Consider the following 27,776-nt stretch of genomic DNA (forward strand, 5'->3'; position numbering starts at 1 on the left):
TCCAGATGTCTACTAGATCAGTGACTGATGGTCCAGATGTCTATTAGATCAGTGACTGATCGTCCAGATGTCTACTAGATCAGTGACTGATCGTCCAGATGTCTGATAGGTGGAGTGACTGATCGTCCAGATGTCTATTAGATCAGTGACTGATCGTCCAGATGTCTACTAGATCAGTGACTGATCGTCCAGATGTCTGATAGATGGAGTGACTGATCGTCCAGATGTCTATTAGATCAGTGACTGATCGTCCAGATGTCTGCTATATCAGTGACTGATCGTCCAGATGTCTATTAGATCAGTGACTGATCGTCCAGATGTCTATTAGATCAGTGACTGATCGTCCAGATGTCTATTAGATCAGTGACTGATCGTCCAGATGTCTGATAGATGGAGTGACTGATCGTCCAGATGTCTATTAGATCAGTGACTGATCGTCCAGATGTCTACTAGATCAGTGACTGATCGTCCAGATGTCTGATAGATCAGTGACTGATCGTCCAGATGTCTATTAGATCAGTGACTGATCGTCCAGATGTCTACTAGATCAGTGACTGATCGTCCAGATGTCTGATAGATGGAGTGACTGATCATCCAGATGTCTATTAGATCAGTGACTGATCGTCCAGATGTCTACTAGATCAGTGACTGATCGTCCAGATGTCTGATAGATGGAGTGACTGATCGTCCAGATGTCTATTAGATCAGTGACTGATCGTCCAGATGTCTACTAGATCAGTGACTGATCGTCCAGATGTCTGATAGATGGAGTGACTGATCGTCCAGATGTCTATTAGATCAGTGACTGATCGTCCAGATGTCTACTATATCAGTGACTGATCGTCCAGATGTCTATTAGATCAGTGACTGATCGTCCAGATGTCTATTAGATCAGTGACTGATCGTCCAGATGTCTATTAGATCAGTGACTGATCGTCCAGATGTCTGCTATATCAGTGACTGATCGTCCAGATGTCTATTAGATCAGTGACTGATCGTCCAGATGTCTGCTATATCAGTGACTGATCGTCCAGATGTCTGCTATATCAGTGACTGATCGTCCAGATGTCTACTAGATCAGTGACTGATTGTCCAGATGTCTGCTATATCAGTGACTGATCATCCAGATGTCTATTAGATCAGTGACTGATCGTCCAGATGTCTACTAGATCAGTGACTGATCGTCCAGATGTCTATTAGATCAGTGACTGATCGTCCAGATGTCTATTAGATCAGTGACTGATCGTCCAGATGTCTATTAGATCAGTGACTGATCGTCCAGATGTCTATTAGATCAGTGACTGATCGTCCAGATGTCTATTAGATCAGTGACTGATCGTCCAGATGTCTATTAGATCAGTGACTGATCGTCCAGATGTCTATTAGATCAGTGACTGATCGTCCAGATGTCTATTAGATCAGTGACTGATCGTCCAGATGTCTATTAGATCAGTGACTGATCGTCCAGATGTCTATTAGATCAGTGACTGATCGTCCAGATGTCTATTAGATCAGTGACTGATCGTCCAGATGTCTATTAGATCAGTGACTGATCGTCCAGATGTCTATTAGATCAGTGACTGATCGTCCAGATGTCTATTAGATCAGTGACTGATCGTCCAGATGTCTGCTATATCAGTGACTGATCGTCCAGATGTCTATTAGATCAGTGACTGATCGTCCAGATGTCTCTATATCAGTGACTGATCGTCCAGATGTCTCTATATCAGTGACTGATCGTCCAGATGTCTATTAGATCAGTGACTGATCGTCCAGATGTCTATTAGATCAGTGACTGATCGTCCAGATGTCTATTAGATCAGTGACTGATCGTCCAGATGTCTACTATATCAGTGACTGATCGTCCAGATGTCTATTAGATCAGTGACTGATCGTCCAGATGTCTGCTATATCAGTGACTGATCGTCCAGATGTCTATTAGATCAGTGACTGATCGTCCAGATGTCTCTATATCAGTGACTGATCGTCCAGATGTCTCTATATCAGTGACTGATCGTCCAGATGTCTATTAGATCAGTGACTGATCATCCAGATGTCTATTAGATCAGTGACTGATCGTCCAGATGTCTATTAGATCAGTGACTGATCGTCCAGATGTCTATTAGATCAGTGACTGATCGTCCAGATGTCTCTATATCAGTGACTGATCGTCCAGATGTCTCTATATCAGTGACTGATCGTCCAGATGTCTATTAGATCAGTGACTGATCGTCCAGATGTCTATTAGATCAGTGACTGATCGTCCAGATGTCTATTAGATCAGTGACTGATCGTCCAGATGTCTATTAGATCAGTGACTGATCGTCCAGATGTCTACTATATCAGTGACTGATCGTCCAGATGTCTCTATTGTATGTATTCTCTAAAAGGCATCAATGGTGGAAATCAATCTTTAATCTTTCTCATATCGGTCACACTTATTACCTAAGTATTACCTAAGTATTACCTAAGTATTACCTAAGTATTACCTAAGTGTACCTAAGTATTACCTAAGTATTACCTAAGTATTACCTAAGTATTACCTAAGTGTACCTAAGTATTACCTAAGTATTACCTAAGTATTACCTAAGTATTACCTAAGTATACCTAAGTGTACCTAAGTATTACCTAAGTATTACCTAAGTATGTACCTAAGTATTACCTAAGTATTACCTAAGTATTACCTAAGTATTACCTAATTACCTATTAGTATTACCTAAGTATTACCTAAGTATTACCTAAGTATTACCTAAGTATTACCTAAGTATTACCTAAGTATTACCTAAGTATTACCTAAGTATTACCCTAAGTATTACCTATTACCTAAGTATTACCTAAGTATTACCTAAGTGTACCTAAGTATTACCTAAGTATTACCTAAGTGTACCTAAGTATTACCTAAGTATTACCTAAGTATTACCTAAGTATTACCTAAGTATTACCTAAGTATTACCTAAGTGTACCTAAGTATTACCTAAGTATTACCTAAGTGTACCTAAGTATTACCTAAGTATTACCTAAGTATTACCTAAGTGTACCTAAGTATTACCTAAGTATTACCTAAGTATTACCTAAGTATTACCTAAGTGTACCTAAGTATTACCTAAGTATTACCTAAGTGTACCTAAGTATTACCTAAGTATTACCTAAGTGTACCTAAGTATTACCTAAGTATTACCTACCTAAGTGTACCTAAGTATTACCTAAGTATTACCTAAGTGTACCTAAGTATTACCTAAGTATTACCTAAGTGTACCTAAGTATTACCTAAGTATTACCTAAGTATTACCTAAGTATTACCTAAGTGTACCTAAGTATTACCTAAGTATTACCTAAGTATTACCTAAGTATTACCTAAGTATTACCTAAGTATTACCTAAGTGTACCTAAGTATTACCTAAGTATTACCTAAGTATTACCTAAGTGTACCTATTCATCTGTTGTTACAGTGGGCTAATCTGGTCATTTAGATTTCATCTTTGATTTACAATAATATCTAGTTTTGCCTCGTATAGCCTACAAGTACTCTTCACATTCTTCACCGCTGTAGCTGCAAACATCTGAATTCCCCTCAGCTATTTGTTCCTGTGCTGCGGATGGAATCAAGTAGCAGGCTTCTTCCTCAGAGAAACATACTGCCCCCTACTGTCCACCAGCAGGTAGAGCGCTGGAATAAAGAACCAGGATGGAGAGTGATTCCACTGACAGACAATGCCCTGATACTTTGCCAGCAGCTGGATACGGAATCTGTGTTTCAGCGAGATGAGAGACAATAGATCCCAGTTCTGTTCCAAGTGGTATACTATGTCCTATATAGGGCTCTGATCAAAGTAGTGCACTAGGTATGCAACTGGAATCTACACAGTTGGAGTGTGCAAGATCCTGGAGACCTGACAGACAGTCAGTCAGTAGCTCAGCCCCTGGTATTGACTGGTCACTGTTCTCCCTCTCTCTCAGGACACAAGGAGACAGTCAGTCAGTCAATAGCTCAGCGCCTGGTATTGACTGGTCACCGTTCTCCCTCTCTCTCAAGACACAAAGAGCCAGTCAGTCAGTCAGTCAGTCAGTCAGTCAGTCAGTCAGTCAGTCAGTCAGTCAGTCAGTCAGTAGCTCAGCGCCTGGTATTGACTGGTCACTGTTCTCCCTCTCTCTCAAGACACAAAGAGCCAGTCAGTCAGTCAGTCAGTCAGTAGCTCAGTGCCTGGTATTGACTGGTCACTGTTCTCCCTCAAGACACAAAGAGCCAGTCAGTCAGTCAGTCAGTCAGTCAGTAGCTCAGCGCCTGGTATTGACTGGTCACTGTTCTCCCTCAAGACACAAAGAGCCAGTCAGTCAGTAGCTCAGCCCCTGGTATTGACTGGTCACTGTTCTCCCTCCTCTCTCTCTCTCTCAGGGCATAAGGTTCTTATACAGAGAGCACCAATCAATGATACTCATTAGGTGTGGAGGCAAAGCACAACAATAGATTTCTTACATAGTCCAATTATTATTATTTTTTAATTAATTAGCCCGCTCTAGAGCTTAAACAATTTAAGCAATTAACACGAATAGCAACTGCCAAATGTCCAGAATGCCCCAACTCAGATTGTTTGAGAAAATATTTTTGATAGGATTTATACTTTTTGATCTAAAATATGATTTAAATTTTTATAAAAGGGTCATCGACTTGAATGGTAATTTCACCATCCAACCCAACAGATGAGATGTTCTGCCCAAACTCAGATTGATGGTCAAAGCATTTCAAATACTATGTATACTCTATGAATTGCATAAATTAACATGGATTCAAAATAAGACCTATAGGAATAAAGGGGAATCTTTTCTAAAATGGTCCTGCTCCAATGACAATATTGAGTTTACAAGACTACTTTTAAAACATTCAGGCTAACCAAACGTCAAATTCTTTCAACTCTTTATCAACTATAATTACCAACATTTGCATAAATTAGCATACAACTCACCAACAGTAACTCTTGAACCGGCCAAGCTACCGACACCAAACCAACTTACTTATGTTCAGACTATTCTACATGTACAATTATTACAACTTTTAGAAACTATAAATATATACATTTGCCAACATTTGCATGAAATAACTCAACAACAGTAACTCTTGAACCCGCCAAGCTACCGACACTAAACCTCTTTCCTCGTGTTTAGGCTGAACTGTAAATTCTTAAACACTTTTAACAACTATAACTACAGTGAACAAAAATATAAACGCAACACGCTACTGTTTAAACGATTTTACTGAGTTACATTTCATACAAGGAAATCAGTCAATTGAAATAAATAAATGAAGCCTTAATCTATGGATTTCACATTGACTGGGCATGGGCACAGTCATGGGTGGGCCTGGGACTGCATAGGCCCACCCACCTGAGAGTCAGGCCCAGCCACCTGAGAGTCAGGCCCAGCCACCTGAGAGTCAGGCCCACCCACCTGAGAGTCAGGCCCAGCCACCTGAGAGTCAGGCCCAGCCACCTGAGAGTCAGCCCAGCCCAGCCACCTGAGAGTCAGGCTTGAGAGTCAGCCCACCCCTGAGAGTCAGGCCCAGCCACCTGAGAGTCAGGCCCACCCACTTGAGAGTCAGGCCCACCCACTTGAGAGTCAGGCCCACCCACTTGAGAGTCAGGCCCAGCCACTTGAGAGTCAGGCCCAGCCACCTGAGAGTCAGGCCCAGCCACCTGAGAGTCAGGCCCAGCCACCTGAGAGTCAGGCCCAGCCACTTGAGAGTCAGGCCCACCCACCTGAGAGTCAGGCCCAGCCACCTGAGAGTCAGGCCCAGCCACCTGAGAGTCAGGCCCAGCCAATCAGAATATTTTTTTCCCCACAAAAGGGGTTTATTACAGACAGAAAAACTCCTCAGTTTCATCAACTGGTCTCAGACGATCCCGCAGGTGAAGAGGCCGGATGTGAAGGTCCTGGGCTGGCGTGGTTACACGTGGTCTGTGGTTCGGAGGTCGGTTGGACGTACTGACAAATTCTCAATTTCAATGTTAATATTCAATTTCAATGTTGTATTGTGTGTAGATTGATAAAGATGTTGTTTAAAAAAAAATCCATTTTAGAATAAGCCAGCAGTAACAAAATGAGTTCTGCTAACATTCTGAATACACTCTGTATCTGTCAGTTTGACTAATGCCTACAAGATGCATTTGACAGGGAACAGCCAGAGGCCCCTAAAGCATCAGAGAGGGAGAGGGAAGGAGAGAGAGAGAGAGAGAGAGAGAGAGAGAGAGAGAGAGAGAGAGAGAGAGAGAGAGAAGAGAGAGAGAGAGAGAGAGAGAGAGAGAGAGAGAGAGACGGAGAGGGGGGGAGAGAGAGAGAGAGAGAGAGAGAGAGAGAGAGAGAGAGAGAGAGAGAGAGAGAGACGGAGAGGGGGAGAGAGGAGCTCCTCAACGATATGAGACTAACCACAGCCAAACTAAAGAGAGGTGTAGCTTAACAACACGAGCTAGCCTATCAACACGAGGTAGTCTATCAACACGAGCTAGCCTATCAACACGAGCTAGCCTATCAACACGAGGTAGTCTATCAACACGAGCTAGCCTATCAACACGAGCTAGCCTATCAACACGAGGTAGTCTATCAACACGAGCTAGCCTAACAACACGAGGTAGATGATCAACACGAGGTAGATGGTCAACACGAGGTAGCTTAACAACACGAGGTAGCCTATCAACACGAGGTAGCCTATCTACACGAGGTAGCCTATCTACACGAGGTAGTCTATCAACACGAGGTAGATGATCAACACGAGGTAGTCTATCAACACGAGGTAGTCTATCAACACGAGGTAGATGATCAACACGAGGTAGTCTATCAACACGAGGTAGCCTATCAACACAAGGTAGCCTATCTACACGAGGTAGCCAATCTACACGAGGTAGTCTATCAACACGAGGTAGAGGATCAACACGAGGTTGTCTATCAAGACACATTAAAACAGATGTGGTCTCTCACACATTAAGACAGACGTGGTCTCTCCACATTAAAACAGATGTGGTCTCTCCGGGACAGACACATTAAGACAGACGTGGTCTCTCCACATTAAAACAGATGAGGTCTCTCCGGGACAGACACATTAAAACAGATGAGGTCTCTCCGGGACAGACACATTAAAACAGATGAGGTCTCTCCAGGACAGACACATTAAAACAGATGAGGTCTCTCCAGGACAGACACATTAAAACAGATGAGGTCTCTCCAGGACAGACACATTAAAACAGATGAGGTCTCTCCAGGACAGACACATTAAAACAGATGAGGTCTCTCCAGGACAGACACATTAAAACAGATGAGGTCTCTCCAGGACAGACACATTAAAACAGATGAGGTCTCTCCAGTACAGACACATTAAAACAGATGAGGTCTCTCCAGGACAGACACATTAAAACAGATGAGGTCTCTCCAGGACAGACACATTAAAACAGATGAGGTCTCTCCAGGACAGACACATTGAAACAGATGTGGTCTCTCACACATTAAAACAGATGTGGTCTCTCACACATTAAAACAGATGTGGTCCCTCACACATTAAAACAGATGTGGTCTCTCTAGGACAGACACATTAAAACAGATGTGGTCTCTCTAGGACAGACACATTAAAACAGATGAGGTCTCTCCAGGACAGACACATTAAAACAGATGAGGTCTCTCACACATTAAAACAGATGTGGTCTCTCACACATTAAAACAGATGTGGTCTCTCACACATTAAGACAGACGTGGTCTCTCACACATTAAAACAGATGAGGTCTCTCACACATTAAAACAGATGAGGTCTCTCCGGGACAGACACATTAAGACAGACGTGGTCTCCCCAATGCCAGCTGTGTTTTGCTGTCTTATTTTGGACACTAACTAACTGGTTTTCAAAAACAAATGAGACAAACCATAGCACTGCTACCCACACACACAGGACAGACACAGGATACACACCCACACACACAGACAAACCATAGCACTGCTACCCACACACACAGGACAGACACAGGATACACACCCACAGACAAACCATAGCACTGCTACCCACACACACAGGACAGACACAGGATACACACCCACACACACAGACAAACCATAGCACTGCTACCCACACACACAGGACAGACACAGGATACACACCCACACACACAGACAAACCATAGCACTGCTACCCACACACACAGGACAGACACAGGATACACACCCACAGACAAACCATAGCACTGCTACCCACACACACAGGACAGACACAGGATACACACCCACACACACAGACAAACCATAGCACTGCTACCCACACACACAGGACAGACACAGGATACACACCCACAGACAAACCATAGCACTGCTACCCACACACACAGGACAGACACAGGATACACACCCACAGACAAACCATAGCACTGCTACCCACACACACAGGACAGACACAGGATACACACCCACACACACAGACAAACCATAGCACTGCTACTCACACACACAGGACAGACACAGGATACACACCCACACACAGACAAACCATAGCACTGCTACCCACACACACAGGACAGACACAGGATACACACCCACACACAGACAAACCATAGCACTGCTACCCACACACACAGGACAGACACAGGATACACACCCACACACAGACAAACCATAGCACTGCTACCCACACACACAGGACAGACACAGGATACACACCCACACACAGACAAACCATAGCACTGCTACCCACACACACAGGACAGACACAGGATACACACCCACACACAGACAAACCATAGCACTGCTACCCACACACACAGGACAGACACAGGATACACACCCACACACAGACAAACCATAGCACTGCTACCCACACACACAGGACAGACACAGGATACACACCCACACACAGACAAACCATAGCACTGCTACCCACACACACAGGACAAACACAGGATACACACCCACACACAGATAAACCATAGCACTGCTACCCACACACACAGGACAGACACAGGATACACACCCACACACACAGACAAACCATAGCACTGCTATCCACACACACAGGACAGACACAGGATACACACCCACACACAGACAAACCATAGCACTGCTACCCACACACACAGGACAGACACAGGATACACACCCACACACACAGACAAACCATAGCACTGCTACCCACACACACAGGACAGACACAGGATACACACCCACACACAGACTGCTACTGTATGTGAAGCTGACCATTAATGGAAACTGCTGCTTGACTGGACCTACAATGGCCTTGTAAGTGGCATTTGATAGATGTAGGACAGTGAGTGAAGGGTCAAATTAAAAGTGTCCCCCCGATTCTAAGAGCCATTAAATATGACTAAGACCCTGACAGGCTTTCATTCCAACTGGGCATCCTCTCTGTTCCTCTGTCAAGGCCGTCTCTCTCCTAAGTGCACTTTCCCTCCTAACCAGACTAGCACTTTGGAATTGATTGAAACAAAATGTCACAATTATGCGATGTAACTCTGAGCTCCGAGCCGTCCTTCCATGCACGGCCTTAAATATTCATCAATTAGTGGCCTCTTTTTTTTCTACCCCCTAAATGATTTTTCATTCAGTTTGCAGAGATGTATGGTTCCCCTGCTGTTAACCAGTCTAAAGGCATTAGTTTCTGGGTTTGCAATTAAACCTTATGCATAATTCATGAGCCAGACCCAACTCTGTCTGTCTGTCCTTAGACAGAGGCTAAGTCCTAAATAGCACTCTATTCCCTATGTAGTGCACTACTTTTGACCAGGTTCCATAGGGCTCTGGTAAAAAGTGGTGTACTTTATAGGGAATAGGAATCCATTTGGGACGCATCCTGCAGACTGCTACAATGCGCTGAGCTCTCTCTCTCTCTCTCTCTCTCTCTCTACTCTGGAGGCAGAGATGGAAAATGAATTCAGTCTCTCTCTCAGGTTGGAAGAGAACAGATGCCCGTCGGCCACAGAGAAAGAGAATAGAGGAGGTGGCCATGAAGATGAGCTTTCTGTGAGATAGATCAACGTATGCTGAGGATGACAGAATAGCAGAGGATAGAAATACCACTGAGGAAATGAATGTGTAGAAATGTATAAAACCTTAGCTCATGTATAGAGTATTAAAAATACGTTGAGGAAATTAATGTGTAGAAATTTTAAAACTAGAATAGAGTATTAAAAAATGAGGCAATGTGTAGAAATGTAGAAAAGTCTGTTTTTAAAATACGTTGAGGAAATTAATAGATATCTGAAAATACAAAACAATATACCATCCTCTGACTATACAATAGAATACAAGTGGTTACTTTACTTATATTGTTTTAAGTGTGTTCATGTACATTTTCCAGAGTGAATGAAAAGCCAAGAAGTCAAACTCTCTATATTCAAAACTACCATCCCACTATACAATAGAATAGCTTTCTGTCCAACCTTATATTGTTTTAGCTTTCTGTACATTTTCCAACCAAAGCTCTATATTCACTGTCCCACCTAGCTTTCTGTCCAACCTAGCTCTCTGTCCCAGCTTTCTGTTATCTCTCTGTCCCACCTAGCTCTCTGGCCAACCTAGTTCTCTGTCCAACCTAGCTCTCTGTCCAACCTAGCTCTCTGGCCAAACTAGCTCTCTGTCCAACCTAGTTCTCTGACTAACCTAGCTCTCTGTCCAACCTAGTTCTCTGTCCAACCTAGCTCTCTGACTAATCTAGTTCTCTGACTAACCTAGCTCTCTGTCCAACCTAGCTATCTGTCCAACATAGCTCTCTGTCGCACCTAGCTCTCTGTCCAACCTAGCTTTCTGTCCCACCTAGCTCTCTGTCCCACCTCGCTCCCTGTCCAACCTAGCTTTCTGTCCCACCTAGCTCTCTGTCCAACCTAGCTCTCTGTCCCACCTAGCTCTCTGTCCCACCTAACTCTCTGTCCAACCTAGCTCTCTGGCCAACCTAGTTCTCTGTCCAACCTAACTCTCTGACTAACCTAGCTCTCTGGCCAACCTAGTTCTCTGTCCAACCTAGCTCTCTGACTAACCTAGTTCTCTGTCCAAACTAGCTCTCTGACTAACCTAGCTCTCTGACTAACCTAGTTCTCTGTCCAACCTAGCTCTCTGACTAACCTAGTTCTCTGACTAACCTAGCTCTCTATACAACCTAGCTCTCTGTCCAACCTAGCTCATTGTTTTGGCCTTATGATATTGTGTCAGGAGTCTGGTCTCTTACTATGGTCCTCTGCTGCCACCTGGTGGACATGCATGTAATAAATATTGGATTGAAAGAATATCTGCACGAATGCAGTCTTCACTATGAGTCATCCATACATCAATTGTCTTAAATCATAAATTTACTTACTAAGTAATTCACAGAAATGTATAAACAAACAGTAGATAGTTACAAGGAAATGATAAGGGAGTTTCCCTAGTGGGATAAACCGGCATCGCGGCTTGGTGTACAAAGTGGAAGTGGGGGGTCGACTGAGAAGACGACACACAGTTGATAATTATAACAATTGAAATGCTAATCCTTTGCACATGAACGCTCACTCATTCTGGAACAATTGCAATCAATATATATTTACGCTCAGTGTGTCGTCGGATCTCTGTTGAAAAGTTAGTTTCTGTTGGAGTCTCTCTCTCTCATGGTTAGAATGGGTAGTTCAGAGTGACATTCATTCATGTCGTTATAGAATACATGTTTCGGCGATTGTCGGTCTTCGCTTTCAATGATACCGAATTCAATGCAAATTAATTACTTAAAAATCATACAATGTGATTTTCTGGATTTATGTTTTAGATTCCGTCTCTCACAGTTGAAGTGTACCTATGATAAAAATTACAGACCTCTACATGCTTCGTAATTTGGAAAACCTGCAAAATCGGCAGTGTATCAAATACTTGTTCTCCCCACTTATATATATATATATATAAAAATGAATGCACACGTGACTAAGTAGCTTTGGATATAAGCATCTGCTAAATGGAATATATTATAATACTCTAAAACATTTCTAGGATGGCCCAACCTCTTTCCCTCCTAGGGGCAGTCTATGACTGTCCTTCAGTGGCCCAGCCAGAACCCGGACTTGAACCCGATCCAATATTTTCCAAAGGCACTGTACATATGAGATGAGTGAAGCAGTATGTAAACATTATTAAAGTGACTAGTTAGTAAATACAGTAGAATAGAATACAGTATATACATATGAGATGAGTAAAGTAGTATGTAAACATTATTAAAGTGACTAGTGTTGTATTATTAAAGTGGCCAGTGATTCCATGTCTATGTATATGTAACGGATGTGAAACGGCTAGCTTAGTTAGCGGTGTGCGCTAAATAGCGTTTCAATCGGTTACGTCACTTGCTCTGAGACCTTGAAGTAGTAGTTCCCCTTGCTCTGCAAGGGCCGCGGCTTTTGTGGAGCGATGGGTAACGATGCTTCGAGGGTGACTGTTGTTGATGTATGCATTAGGTTCCTGATTCGCGCCCGGGTATGGGCGAGGGGACGGTTTAAAATTATACTGTTACATATATAGGGCAGCAGCCTCTAAGGTGCAGGGTTGAGTAACCGGGTGGTAGCTGATAGTGATGGCTATTTAAGGTGTTCTGATTGAAGTGGATTTAACAAGTGACATCAATAAGGGATCATAGCTTTCACCTGGATTCACCTGGTCAGCCTACGTCATGGAAAGAGCAGGTGTTCATAATGTTTTGTACAGTCAGTGTTACTGCGTTAATCTTGGAACCGATTTGGGAACGTTGATCATTTTCTTCGAGCTCAAATTGAATGACTTTGAGGTAGCTTTCAAAGGTCTGATAACCAGATGGTTAGCCGTGATTTGGTACACAGGATACAAAAAAAACTCCCACAAAGGGAGGCAGGTTCCCATAGAAACAAGACGCTTGATAACACTGCTGGAAATCTGTTTTTATTTTAGGATATTATTTTTCTATTTCCTTCTGGTATTGTCTGAACTTCAGAACCAATCTAGCTGCTATAAGAGCTAAACCCCTGAATGTGTCCCGATCAATGGAAAAAAAAATGCCTCAAATTGGCACATTGGGCATTCAACATGACAATATGTTCTGGTTTATTATTGAATTAAAACCATTTTGATAGTTGCATTGTCCATCAACATTCACAACAGACAATCAGCCTTTCAGTCACAGGAAATAACAGCACATGAGAGCGATATTTAATACATAACATTCCCATGGTGATTTCAGGAGTATTCACAAGATCTGATGAAGGAAAAGCTACTTCCAATTCGTCCTCAGCTCACTGTGATGGCAAACTAGTCTCTCAGTCGCCACAGAGTTAGGTGGAATTATTGCCTCTCTCACTCCTCTCTCTCATCAAATTCCAATAGATGGCAAACTAGTCTCTCAGTCGCCACAGAGTGGAATTATTGCCTCTCTCACTCCTCTCTCTCATCAAATTCCATGGATGGCAAACTAGTCTCTCAGTCGCCACAGAGTGGAATTATTGCCTCTCTCACTCCTCTCTCTCATTAAATTCCATGGATGGCAAACTAGTCTCTCAGTCGCCACAGAGTGGAATTATTGCCTCTCACTCCTCTCTCTCATTAAATTCCATGGATGGCAAACTAGTCTCTCAGTCGCCACAGAGTGGAATTATTGCCTCTCTCACTCCTCTCTCTCATTAAATTCCATGGATGGCAAACTAGTCTCTCAGTCGCCACAGAGTGGAATTATTGCCTCTCACTCCTCTCTCTCATTAAATTCCATGGATGGCAAACTAGTCTCTCAGTCGCCACAGAGTGGAATTATTGCCTCTCTCACTCCTCTCTCTCATTAAATTCCATGGATGGCAAACCCTTCATTTAGACAGTAAACCTGTAAATCTGATAACACCATATAAACCGAACAAAAATATTAAAACGCAACATGCAACAATGTCCTTGATTTTACGGCGTTGAGGAAATCAGTCAATTGAAATGAATTCATGAGGCCCTAATCTATGGAATTAACATGACTGGGAATACAGATATGCATCTGTTAGTCACAGATACCTAAAAAAAAAAAAAAAATGGGCCTCAGGATCTCGTCCCGGTATCTCTGTGCATTCAAATTGCTATCCATACACATCAGCAAACTGCTCGACCACAAAACGCCATGCACGTGGTTTGAAGGTTGCGAGGCCGGTTGGACGTACTTCCAAATTCTCTAAAATGGAGGCGGCTTATGGTAGAGAAGTTAACATTCACTTCTCTGGCAACGGCTCCGGTGGACATTCCTGCAGTCACCATGCCAACTGCACACTCCCTCAAAACTTGAGACATCTGTGGCATTGTGTTGTGTGACAAAACTGCACGTTTTAGAGGGGCCTTTTATTGTCTCCAGCACAAGGTGCACCTGTGTACTGGCCATGCTGTATAAGCAGCTTTTTTTTGTTGATATGCCACACCTGTCAGGTGGATGGATTATCTTGGGAAAGGAGAAATGCTCACTAACAGGGATGTAAACAAATTTGTGCATATGGAACATTTCTGGGATCTTTTATTTCAACTCATGAAACATGGGACCAACACTTTACAGGTTGTGTTTATATATTCATTCGGTATAGTTGACTTTATCATTCTTTATAACGGAACTGAATGAGAGTCTCAGGTCTCCTCTTGAGTAGCAGGGTCTTTCATACCTTCCACTGAGTTGTAGTGTTCTCCCAGTCCGTACGCATGACGCATGTAACTGAAACACAAATCGCAAACCATTAAAGGCACAATCCGTCATTTGAATCATTTGTTTTTCTGCCAAATGGCAGCCCCGTCACTTGGTTTACTATAAGGTTGATCGTGAATGGGGCTGAGGAAATCTAACAACTCAAATGACTTGATAAACTGAGATAGGGATGTAAGGGGAGGTATAGAGGTTAACTGACATGGTGCTAACAGAATGGAGGTTAACTGACATGGTGCTAACAGAATGGAGGCTAACTGACATGGTGCTAACAGAATGGAGGTTAACTGACATGGTACTAACAGAACAGAATGGAGGCTAACTGACATGGTGCTAACAGAACATAATGGAGGCTAACTGACATGGTGCTAACAGAATGGAGGCTAACTGACATGGTGCTAACAGAATGGAGGTTAACTGACATGGTGCTAACAGAATGGAGGTTAACTGACATGGTGCTAACAGAATGGAGGTTAACTGACATGGTGCTAACAGAACAGAATGGAGATTAACTGACATGGTGCTAACAGAATGGAGGTTAACTGACATGGTGCTAACAGAACAGAATGGAGGTTAACTGACATGGTGCTAACAGAATGGAGGTTAACTGACATGGTGCTAACAGAACAGAATGGAGGTTAACTGACATGGTGCTAACAGAACAGAATGGAGGTTAACTGACATGGTGCTAACAGAACAGAATGGAGGTTAACTGACATGGTGCTAACAGAATGGAGGTTAACTGACATGGTACTAACAGAATGGAGGTTAACTGACATGGTTAACAGAATGGAGGTTAACTGACATGGTGCTAACAGAACAGAATGGAGGTTAACTGACATGGTGCTAACAGAATGGAGGCTAACTGACATGGTGCTAACAGAACATAATGGAGGCTAACTGACATGGTGCTAACAGAACAGAATGGAGGTTAACTGACATGGTGCTAACAGAACAGAATGGAGGTTAACTGACATGGTGTTAACAGAATGGAGGTTAACTGACATGGTGCTAACAGAATGGAGGTTAACTGACATGGTACTAACAGAATGGAGGTTAACTGACATGGTACTAACAGAACAGAATGGAGGCTAACTGACATGGTGCTAACAGAACAGAATGGAGGCTTACTGACATGGTGCTAACAGAACAGAATGGAGGTTAACTGACATGGTGCTAACAGACCAGAATGGAGGTTAACTGACATGGTGCTAACAGAACAGAATGGAGGTTAACTGACATGGTACTAACAGAACAGAATGGAGGTTAACTGACATGGTGCTAACAGAATGGAGGCTAACTGACATGGTACTAACAGAATGGAGGCTAACTGACATGGTACTAACAGAATGGAGACTAACTGACATGGTACTAACAGAATGGAGGCTAACTGACATGGTGCTAACAGAATGGAGGCTAACTGACATGGTGCTAACAGAACATAATGGAGGCTAACTGACATGGTGCTAACAGAATGGAGGCTAACTGACATGGTGCTAACAGAATGGAGGTTAACTGACATGGTGCTAACAGAACAGAATGGAGGCTAACTGACATGGTGCTAACAGAATGGAGGCTAACTGACATGGTGCTAACAGAATGGAGGTTAACTGACATGGTGCTAACAGAACAGAATGGAGGCTAACTGACATGGTGCTAACAGAACATAATGGAGGTTAACTGACATGGTGCTAACAGAATGGAGGCTAACTGACATGGTACTAACAGAACAGAATGGAGGCTAACTGACATGGTGCTAACAGAACAGAATGGAGGTTAACTGACATGGTGCTAACAGAACAGAATGGAGGCTAACTGACATGGTGCTAACAGAATGGAGGTTAACTGACATGGTGCTAACAGAATGGAGGTTAACTGACATGGTGCTAACAGAATGGAGGCTAACTGACATGGTGCTAACAGAACAGAATGGAGGCTAACTGACATGGTGCTAACAGAACAGAATGGAGGTTAACTGACATGGTGCTAACAGAATGGAGGTTAACTGACATGCTGCTAACAGAATGGAGGTTAACTGACATGGTGCTAACAGAATGGAGGCTAACTGACATGGTGCTAACAGAACAGAATGGAGGCTAACTGACATGGTGCTAACAGAACAGAATGGAGGTTAAATGACATGGTGCTAACAGAACAGAATGGAGGTTAACTGACATGGTGCTAACAGAATGGAGGCTAACTGACATGGTACTAACAGAACAGAATGGAGGCTAACTGACATGGTACTAACAGAACAGAATGGAGGCTAACTGACATGGTGCTAACAGAATGGAGGCTTACTGACATGGTGCTAACAGAACAGAATGGAGGTTAACTGACATGGTGCTAACAGAACAGAATGGAGGTTAACTGACATGGTGCTAACAGAACAGAATGGAGGTTAACTGACATGGTGCTAACAGAACAGAATGGAGGATAACTGACATGGTGCTAACAGAACAGAATGGAGGAATAACTGACATGGTGCTAACAGAACAGAATGGATGGTGCTAACAGAACAGAATGGACTGACATGGTGCTAACAGAACAGAATGGAGGTTAACTGACATGGTGCTAACAGAACAGAATGGAGGATAACTGACATGGTGCTAACAGAACAGAATGGAGGTTAACTGACATGGTGCTAACAGAATGGAGGTTAACTGACATGGTGCTAACAGAACAGAATGGAGGTTAACTGACATGGTGCTAACAGAACAGAATGGAGGTTAACTGACATGGTGCTAACAGAACAGAATGGAGGTTAACTGACATGGTACTAACAGAACAGAATGGAGGTTAACTGACATGGTGCTAACAGAATGGAGGCTAACTGACATGGTACTAACAGAATGGAGGCTAACTGACATGGTACTAACAGAATGGAGACTAACTGACATGGTACTAACAGAATGGAGGCTAACTGACATGGTGCTAACAGAATGGAGGCTAACTGACATGGTGCTAACAGAACATAATGGAGGCTAACTGACATGGTGCTAACAGAATGGAGGCTAACTGACATGGTGCTAACAGAATGGAGGTTAACTGACATGGTGCTAACAGAATGGAGGTTAACTGACATGGTACTAACAGAACAGAATGGAGGTTAACTGACATGGTGCTAACAGAACAGAATGGAGGTTAACTGACATGGTACTAACAGAATGGAGGCTAACTGACATGGTGCTAACAGAATGGAGGTTAACTGACATGGTACTAACAGAACAGAATGGAGGTTAACTGACATGGTGCTAACAGAACAGAATGGAGGTTAACTGACATGGTGCTAACAGAACAGAATGGAGGTTAACTGACATGGTACTAACAGAACAGAATGGAGGTTAACTGACATGGTGCTAACAGAACAGAATGGAGGTTAACTGACATGGTGCTAACATAATGGAGGTTAACTGACATGGTGCTAACAGAATGGAGGTTAACTGACATGGTGCTAACAGAACAGAATGGAGGTTAACTGACATGGTGCTAACAGAATGGAGGTTAACTGACATGGTGCTAACAGAATGGAGGCTAACTGACATGGTACTAACAGAACAGAATGGAGGCTAACTGACATGGTACTAACAGAACAGAATGGAGGTTAACTGACATGGTGCTAACAGAATGGAGGTTAACTGACATGGTGCTAACAGAACAGAATGGAGGCTAACTGACATGGTGCTAACAGAATGGAGGTTAACTGACATGGTACTAACAGAATGGAGGTTAACTGACATGGTGCTAACAGAATGGAGGCTAACTGACATGGTGCTAACAGAATGGAGGTTAACTGACATGGTGCTAACAGAACAGAATGGAGGCTAACTGACATGGTACTAACATAAGGGTGATGGGTGACTTGTCAAACTCCTCTCCAATCATTATAGCTGGGGAATCAGCTTGGAGCACTTCTATTGGCCGTTGAAGGACCTGTGTCAGAGCTCTCAGCTGTTAGGAAACAAAGTAACAGCACACATGAATCACAGAGTATATTTGACCCCATTTTGGTACCATTTTACAATAACGTACGCTGACTATAAGTAGTTTGTAAAGGTAAATTTACAGTTTATAGATCATGTAGAAATCATTATCATTATGACACAAGGTGCTCTGTTGGGTCCTTTGATAAAAACAAATTGATCAGGTGATTGAAATTAACAAATTGATCAGGTGATTGAATGGATTAACTCGCCATAGTCAAATAAAGTTGAAATAGGTAGTGATTTTTTGACTCATCTGGAAACACACAGAGGTAGTGATCACACACTGGAGTGACTCATCTGGAAACACACAGAGGTAGTGATCACACACTTGTCAAACTCATCTGGAAACACACAGAGGTAGTGATCACACACTGGAGTGACTCATCTGGAAACACACAGAGGTAGTGATCACACACTGGACTCATCTGGAAACACACAGAGGTAGTGATCACACACTGGAGTGACTCATCTGGAAACACACAGAGGTGAACATAAATAAATAAAATCTAAATATGATTTACTCAGCAGAACATAAATAAATAAAATAAATATATTTACGTAAGAAAAGTTGTTATTGATAAATACTAATCATTTTACAGAGCAAGTGGTAAAAAGCTTAATTTGATTTATTTTACCGTTATTTAACCAGGCAAGTCAGTTAAGAACAAATTCTTATTTTCAATGACAGCCTAGGAACAGTGGGTTAACTGCCTGTTCAGGGGCAGAACGACAGATTTGTACCTTGTCAGATCGGGGGTTTGAACTCACAACCTTCCGGTTACTAGTCCAATGCTCTAACCACTAGGCTACGCTGCAGCCCCCTCATAACGACTGTTGCTTTGTAGCATCTATTTCATTTTCTAGTTTGGTGAGGAATCACCCATTCACAACCTCATCAACGACTTAAACGTAAATGTAAACAACAACATCAATCGTGTGTTTTTTAGTTCTCAACAAGACTTAATCTGTGTCTGAGGACCCTTTAATGTCTAACTAAACCGTCCCCGTAGTGAACAGAACAGGTCGTCCTCACCAGGCGTGTACATGTCCCCTGTGTTGGTGTTGGTGAGGAAGGGAAGGAAGTCGTCTGTGTGGCTCCTCATGTGCTGAGCGGTTTGGGCCCGGAGGTCCTTCAGGGTCAGACCTAAGCCATGCTGCCCCAACTGGTCCTCCACAGCGCGGTACATACAGTGACCATCTGAGGGAGGGTTTCCTTAGCATTAACTTGCAGGGAATGAAATGGAGTCGTTATGCTCACGACCCCCCCCCCTCCAAGACACCATTTGCTGGCCTGATTTGCTGCCCCCCCCCCCGGGTCCTACACCCCCCCCTGCGGGTCCTGCACCCCCTGCGGGTCCTACACCCCCCTGCGGGTCCTACCTGAGGAAATCTCCCTGATCTGCAGCTGGCGCCCCACCAGTTTCTGGGACAACTTCAGTCCCTCCTGGTGTCGCAGCCCAGACAGGTTCTCCACCTCAGCCTCCGCTATACGGCGCTCTCTCTCCTTCTCCGCGGCTGCCTTCTTGTCCTGGGAGGGTTCAGAGAGCGCAGGGAGGACATACATGGGACTTGAACTCCAATGGGAAACTAAATTAAGGATTACACGAATCTCATCTTATTGCACCTGGTAAATGAGAGAATTTGACAAAAAGCAGCAGGAGTTCAGGGCTTATTGAATGGTAATATGTAAAGATGCTGTAGCGCTCTCACCCGCCTCTTCTGCGCCTTGGACGGACCTCCCCCTTGTTTGGCATCTTTCTGCTCCTCCTCTCCTTCCAAAGCCAGGGACTCTACTCCACTCACAACATCGTCCACCTTAGAGAAGGAGGTATATATATATATATATATATATATATATATATTTCTGTTATTAAAACACCACAAGTTATTTATCTGTGTGATTATCTACAATTGAAGATTGTGGCCGGTGATGACAATACTGATCCCATGAAATAAAATATCAGGTAAAAAAATAACATTATATTCACACACAGACACGGACATGTTATATTTATAATTAATCATTTTGGGGGTGCTAATATTTGCCCTGTTAAGACACGTGTTCAAGTGTGAAATGGAAATGTGTTTCTTACATATCCCTGAGGGAGTGGGGTCACAGCAAGGTTATCAGGGAGGGAGTGGGGTCACAGCAAGGTTATCAGGGAGGGAGTGGGGTCACAGCAAGGTTATCAGGGAGTGGGGTCACAGCAAGGTTATCAGGGTGTGGGGTCACAGCAAGGTTATCAGGGTGGGAGTGGGGTCACAGCAAGGTTATCAGGGTGGGAGTGGGGTCACAGCAAGGTTATCAGGGAGGGAGTGGGGTCACAGCAAGGTTATCAGGGAGTGGGGTCACAGCAAGGTTATCAGGGTGTGGGGTCACAGCAAGGTTATCAGGGTGGGAGTGGGGTCACAGCAAGGTTATCAGGGTGGGAGTGGGGTCACAGCAAGGTTATCAGGGTGGGAGTGGGGTCACAGCAAGGTTATCAGGGTGTGGGGTCACAGCAAGGTTATCAGGGAGTGGGGTCACAGCAAGGTTATCAGGGTGTGGGGTCACAGCAAGGTTATCAGGGAGGGAGTGGGGTCACAGCAAGGTTATCAGGGAGGGAGTGGGGTCACAGCAAGGTTATCAGGGAGGGAGTGGGGTCACAGCAAGGTTATCAGGGTGTGGGGTCACAGCAAGGTTATCAGGGAGGGAGTGGGGTCACAGCAAGGTTATCAGGGAGGGAGTGGGGTCACAGCAAGGTTATCAGGGTGTGGGGTCACAGCAAGGTTATCAGGGTGTGGGGTCACAGCAAGGTTATCAGGGAGTGGGGTCACAGCAAGGTTATCAGGGTGTGGGGTCACAGCAAGGTTATCAGGGAGTGGGATCACAGCAAGGTTATCAGGGAGTGGGGTCACAGCAAGGTTATCAGGGTGTGGGGTCACAGCAAGGTTATCAGGGAGTGGGGTCACAGCAAGGTTATCAGGGAGGGAGTGGGGTCACAGCAAGGTTATCAGGGAGTGGGGTCACAGCAAGGTTATCAGGGTGTGGGGTCACAGCAAGGTTATCAGGGAGTGGGGTCACAGCAAGGTTATCAGGGAGGGAGTGGGGTCACAGGAAGGTTATCAGGGAGTGGGGTCACAGCAAGGTTATCAGGGAGGGAGTGGGGTCACAGGAAGGTTATCAGGGAGTGGGGTCACAGCAAGGTTATCAGGGTGTGGGGTCACAGCAAGGTTATCAGGGAGTGGGGTCACAGCAAGGTTATCAGGGAGGGAGTGGGGTCACAGCAAGGTTATCAGGGAGTGGGGTCACAGGAAGGTTATCAGGGAGTGGGGTCACAGCAAGGTTATCAGGGAGTGGGGTCACAGCAAGGTTATCAGGGAGGGAGTGGGGTCACAGGAAGGTTATCAGGGAGTGGGGTCACAGCAAGGTTATCAGGGTGTGGGGTCACAGCAAGGTTATCAGGGAGTGGGGTCACAGCAAGGTTATCAGGGAGTGGGGTCACAGCAAGGTTATCAGGGAGTGGGGTCACAGCAAGGTTATCAGGGAGTGGGGTCACAGCAAGGTTATCAGGGTGTGGGGTCACAGCAAGGTTATCAAGGAGTGGGGTCACAGCAAGGTTATCAGGGAGTGGGGTCACAGCAAGGTTATCAGGGAGGGAGTGGGGTCACAGCAAGGTTATCAGGGAGGGAGTGGGGTCGCAGGAAGGTTATCAGGGAGGGAGTGGGGTCACAGCAAGGTTATCAGGGAGAAGGGTCACAGCAAGGTTATCAGGGAGAAGGGTCACAGCAAGGTTATCAGGGAGGGAGTGGGGTCACAGGAAGGTTATCAGGGTGTGGGGTCACAGGAAGGTTATCAGGGAGGGTGTGGGGTCACAGCAAGGTTATCAGGGAGGGAGTGGGGTCACAGCAAGGTTATCAGGGAGAAGGGTCACAGCAAGGTTATCAGGGAGGGAGTGGGGTCACAGGAAGGTTATCAGGGTGTGGGGTCACAGGAAGGTTATCAGGGAGGGTGTGGGGTCACAGCAAGGTTATCAGGGAGGGTGTGGGGTCACAGCAAGGTTATCAGGGAGGGAGTGGGGTCACAGGAAGGTTATTGGGGTGTGGAATCACAGAAAGGTTATCAGGGAGAAGGGTCACAGAAGGTTATCACAGTGTTGTGTTATTATATGACTTTTTATTTCTATTAGTTTTTTTTTAAAGTAGTCTTTTTGGAATGTTTTGCAAATGGGGGGGTCAGTAATACCAGAGAGGAAGAGGTGAACCGAGAGATTTGACCGCTCTGCAAATGGGGGGTCAGTAATACCAGAGAGGAAGAGGTGAACCGAGAGATTTAACCGCTCTGCAAATGGGGGGGTCAGTAATATCAGAGAGGAAGAGGTGAACCGAGAGATTTAACCGCTCTGCAAATGGGGGGGCAGTAATACCAGAGAGGAAGAGGTGAACCGAGAGATTTAACCGCTCTGCAAATGGGGGGGGGGGGCAGTAATACCAGAGAGGAAGAGGTGAACCGAGAGATTTGACCGCTCTGAAAAAAATCTGTCCGGCGAAAATACAGCGCCAACCAGTGGAATTGGAGATGTTTTGAATGCAGGTCAATAAGAGAGTGATGAATTTGGTCAACATAAAATTGAATTGATAATTTGCTACGTGTGGCTTATTTGATTGAATAGACGTTTGATAATGTTTAGGTTGTAACGAACGTAATGAGTGAATGCACGTGGCATCCCAGCATCTTCGAGAAAAAAAAACATTTGATCGGAGTTGTGCCCGTTGTTCACATGCAAATCTGCCCTCTCATTGGCTAGAATGTTACAGCCTGCTCCCACCTCCTCCTTCCTGCTTTCTGCCTTTGCGGACATTTATTCCCATTATTAGAGTATTGAGTCCTGCCTCTTGCCAGTATACAGATAGTCTTCGGCATTACATCAGGTGATGGGTCAGGTGATGAGATTGACATTATTAATAACCTATCCTAATGTGACTTCGATTTGAAAAGGAATAGTGCCTAGAAATAAAAGACCAGTGCAAATCATTATGGTATAAGGAAACGCTCTCATACATGTTCACACCAATCCAATGCTTTTTAACTTGAGTAGCACATGTAAGAAGAATTTAGCTACTTAGCCGATTTCCCCTGTAGTGATAGTGATGCACAAGCTGGGAAATAGCGCCATCTTCTGGACACATAATTACTTACTCACCAGATGAAGTACCTTAAACTCCCCCCCCCCCAGAAACATTTACATTTAAGTCATTTAGCAGACGCTCTTATCCAGAGCGACTTACAAATTGGTGCATTCACCTTAGAAACAATGTTTCCTGAAATTTAGAAGAATAACTAACATGCAACATAATTCATGATGATTTTTATTTTATTTATGATATGTAGACAACAGATTTGATTGGTCATCAGTATGGCTGATATGTAGACAACAGATTTGATTGGTCATCAGTATGGCTGATATATAGACAACAGATTTGATTGGTCATCAGTATGGCTGATATATAGACAACAGATTTGATTGGTAATCAGTATCACTGATATGTAGACAACAGATTTGATTAGTCATCAGTATGGCTGATATATAGACAACAGATTTGATTGGTCATCAGTATGGCTGATATGTAGACAACAGATTTGATTGGTCATCAGTATGGCTGATATGTAGACAACAGATTTGATTGGTCATCAGTATGGCTGATATGTAGACAACAGATTTGATTGGTCATCAGTATGGCTGATATGTAGACAACAGATTTGATTGGTCATCAGTATGGCTGATATGTAGACAACAGTTACCGTCTTCTCTCCTGATGAGTCCAGTTGTTGGAGTTCCTCGTTGTGTTTCCGGTTCAGCTCAGCCTCCAGCTTCACGATGTCCTCAGTCAGCTGTTTACGCCTCTTCTTGTCATTTTTGGGGACAGCATTTTTCATGCTCTGGATTTGAGCTGAAACATTTATGAGTGGTTTAATGTCCGCTTCTCACATATCACAATATTCTACAGTAGTCATACGGCCATAACAATAGTCTCCAGTAGTCATATCAACAGCCTACAGTAGTCAAACGGCCATAACAGCAGCCTACAGCAGTCATACGGCCATAACAACAGCCTACAGCAGTCATACGGTCATAACAGCCTACAGCAGTCATACGGTCATAACAACAGCCTACAGCAGTCATACGGTCATAACAGCCTACAGCAGTCATACGGCCATAACAGCCTACAGCAGTCATACGGTCATAACAGCCTACAGCAGTCATACGGCCATAACAGCCTACAGCAGTCATACGGCCATAACAACAGCCTACAGCAGTCATACGGCCATAACAGCCTACAGCAGTCATACGGCCATAACAGCCTACAGCAGTCATACGGTCATAACAACAGCCTACAGCAGTCATACGGTCATAACAACAGCCTACAGCAGTCATACGGCCATAACAACAGCCTACAGCAGTCATACGGCCATAACAGCCTACAGCAGTCATACGGCCATAACAGCCGACAGCAGTCATACGGCCATAACAGCCTACAGCAGTCATATGGTCATAACAGTCTACAGTAGTCATACGGTCATAACAGCCTACAGCAGTCATACGGTCATAACAGCCTACAGCAGTCATACGGTCATAACAGCCTACAGCAGTCATACGGTCATAACAGCCTACAGCAGTCATACGGTCATAACAGCCTACAGCAGTCATACGGTCATAACAGCCTACAGCAGTCATACGGTCATAACAGCCTACAGCAGTCATAACAACATCCTACAGTAGTCATAATGTCATAACAGCCTACAGCAGTCATACGGCCATAACAGTCTACAGCAGTCATACGGCCATAACAGTCTACAGCAGTCATACGGTCATAACAGCCTACAGCAGTCATACGGTCACAACAGCCTACAGCAGTCATACGGCCATAACAGCCTACAGCAGTCATACGGTCATAACAGCCTACAGCAGTCATAATGTCATAACAGCCTACAGCAGTCATACGGTCACAACAGCCTACAGCAGTCATAATGTCAGAACAGCCTACAGCAGTCATACGGTCACAACAGCCTACAGCAGTCATAATGTCATAACAGCCTACAGTAGTCATACGGTCATAACAGCCTACAGCAGTCATAATGTCATAACAGCCTACAGCAGTCATAATGTCATAACAGCCTACAGCAGTCATAATGTCATAACAGCCTACAGCAGTCATACGGCCATAACAGCCTACAGCAGTCATAATGTCATAACAGCCTACAGCAGTCATAATGTCATAACAGCCTACAGCAGTCATACGGCCATAACAGTCTACAGCAGTCATACGGCCATAACAGTCTACAGCAGTCATACGGTCATAACAGCCTACAGCAGTCATACGGTCACAACAGCCTACAGCAGTCATACGGTCACAACAGCCTACAGCAGTCATAATGTCATAACAGCCTACAGCAGTCATACGGTCATAACAGCCTACAGCAGTCATACGGTCACAACAGCCTACAGCAGTCATACGGTCACAACAGCCTACAGCAGTCATAATGTCATAACAGTCTACAGCAGTCATACGGTCATAACAGCCTACAGCAGTCATACGGTCACAACAGCCTACAGCAGTCATACGGCCATAACAGCCTACAGCAGTCATAATGTCATAACAGCCTACAGCAGTCATACGGTCACAACAGCCTACAGCAGTCATACGGTCATAACAGCCTACAGCAGTCATAATGTCATAACAGCCTACAGCAGTCATAATGTCATAACAGCCTACAGCAGTCATAATGTCATAACAGCCTACAGCAGTCATAATGTCATAACAGCCTACAGCAGTCATACGGTCACAACAGCCTACAGCAGTCATACGGTCATAACAGCCTACAGCAGTCATAATGTCATAACAGCCTACAGCAGTCATAATGTCATAACAGCCTACAGCAGTCATAATGTCATAACAGCCTACAGCAGTCATAATGTCATAAGAGCCTACAGCAGTCATACGGCCATAACAATTAGCTAGCTAACCACAGATACAATTTTATTTGGCTAAACTAAATTGCTGTCTTGATTTTCAACAAGTTAGACCTAGAATAACAGATAGGTATGTCTTATCTATCCCACTCAGGATGCTACAGCGTGATTACCAGTACATGTTGAATTGCAAATTATTAAAACAGTAATTGTAAAAGTGGCTAGCTAGCAAAGACATAATTGTAAATCATAACATTACATCTAGCTACCAACCTTGCAGGTCCTTCTTCTCCTTGCGATGTTGCTTGGCTAAGATCTCCTCGGCTGTCTCTATCGTTACATCTTCCATGACTGTATTTTTGCTCTTTTATAAATACTATAACATATATATATATATATATATATATATATATATATCAAATTCAACGTTATGGTTTTTCTGTTATGTAGAATCGGAACATTATTGATATCAGATACAAGTTTACGTCAGCTGGCCATCCATTACAATTGAAACGTGTTGAGCACCATCCACTTCCGGGTACTGAAGTATCGCGATCTTATTGGTCATCATATCGCAACAGTTTCCTTAATTGATTTGTTAGGGCCTTTAGGTTCTAGTCGAATAACAACGTTTTTATTTTTTGTCCCAAAAGTCCAAAATCGCTGTTTCACGTTCAACTTAAGTTCGATTTCCTTATTTTCAGGAATCTTTAAAACGTTGGTTTCTCAAAGATCGATTATATCCGATTATATGGAATTGGCAATGAGCAAAACGTCAGTGAGGCTTAATTAAAATAACAAATACGTTTTATAAAAAATACTGTCTTCAACATCAATCACATAATTATTTGAATTCATATTTTTGTCATGGCTAATAGAGATATGATCGATCTGATTTAATATATTAAGTAGTAGCAGATCATCAAGAATGTATTCTCTTTTGCTGGGACCAAACCACGTTGTTTTAGAATACACACCTATATCATTCAGAGGTCCTTTGAGTGTGTTTTTATTATCTGTTAAACAGATCAGAATAGAATAAAACAGAAAATATCGTTCATTGATTGGATTTATTTAGTGTTTTTTTTATCTAGACACCCAAACCGCTTTTACACCTCATCCACCACCAAGATCAGAATATAATATTGAATATTCTTGGATAGT

At 43.7% G+C, this 27,776-nt stretch overlaps 1 protein-coding gene across 1 annotated transcript; it reads right to left on the reverse strand.

Moving 5' to 3' along the window:
• Nucleotides 1-12,887: 12,887 nt before the first annotated feature.
• Nucleotides 12,888-27,138, reverse strand: otud6b (OTU deubiquitinase 6B). Its single transcript, XM_046361345.1, is given in 7 exon segments — nt 12,888-14,686; nt 18,519-18,665; nt 19,672-19,858; nt 20,041-20,188; nt 20,371-20,475; nt 24,443-24,591; nt 26,886-27,138. Coding segments are annotated over 7 exon segments (897 nt in total). The 5' UTR covers nt 26,962-27,138; the 3' UTR covers nt 12,888-14,601.
• Nucleotides 27,139-27,776: the final 638 nt, after the last annotated feature.

Source organism: Oncorhynchus gorbuscha, linkage group LG09, assembly GCF_021184085.1.
Source record: "Oncorhynchus gorbuscha isolate QuinsamMale2020 ecotype Even-year linkage group LG09, OgorEven_v1.0, whole genome shotgun sequence".
NCBI classification, from domain to species: domain Eukaryota; kingdom Metazoa; phylum Chordata; class Actinopteri; order Salmoniformes; family Salmonidae; genus Oncorhynchus; species Oncorhynchus gorbuscha.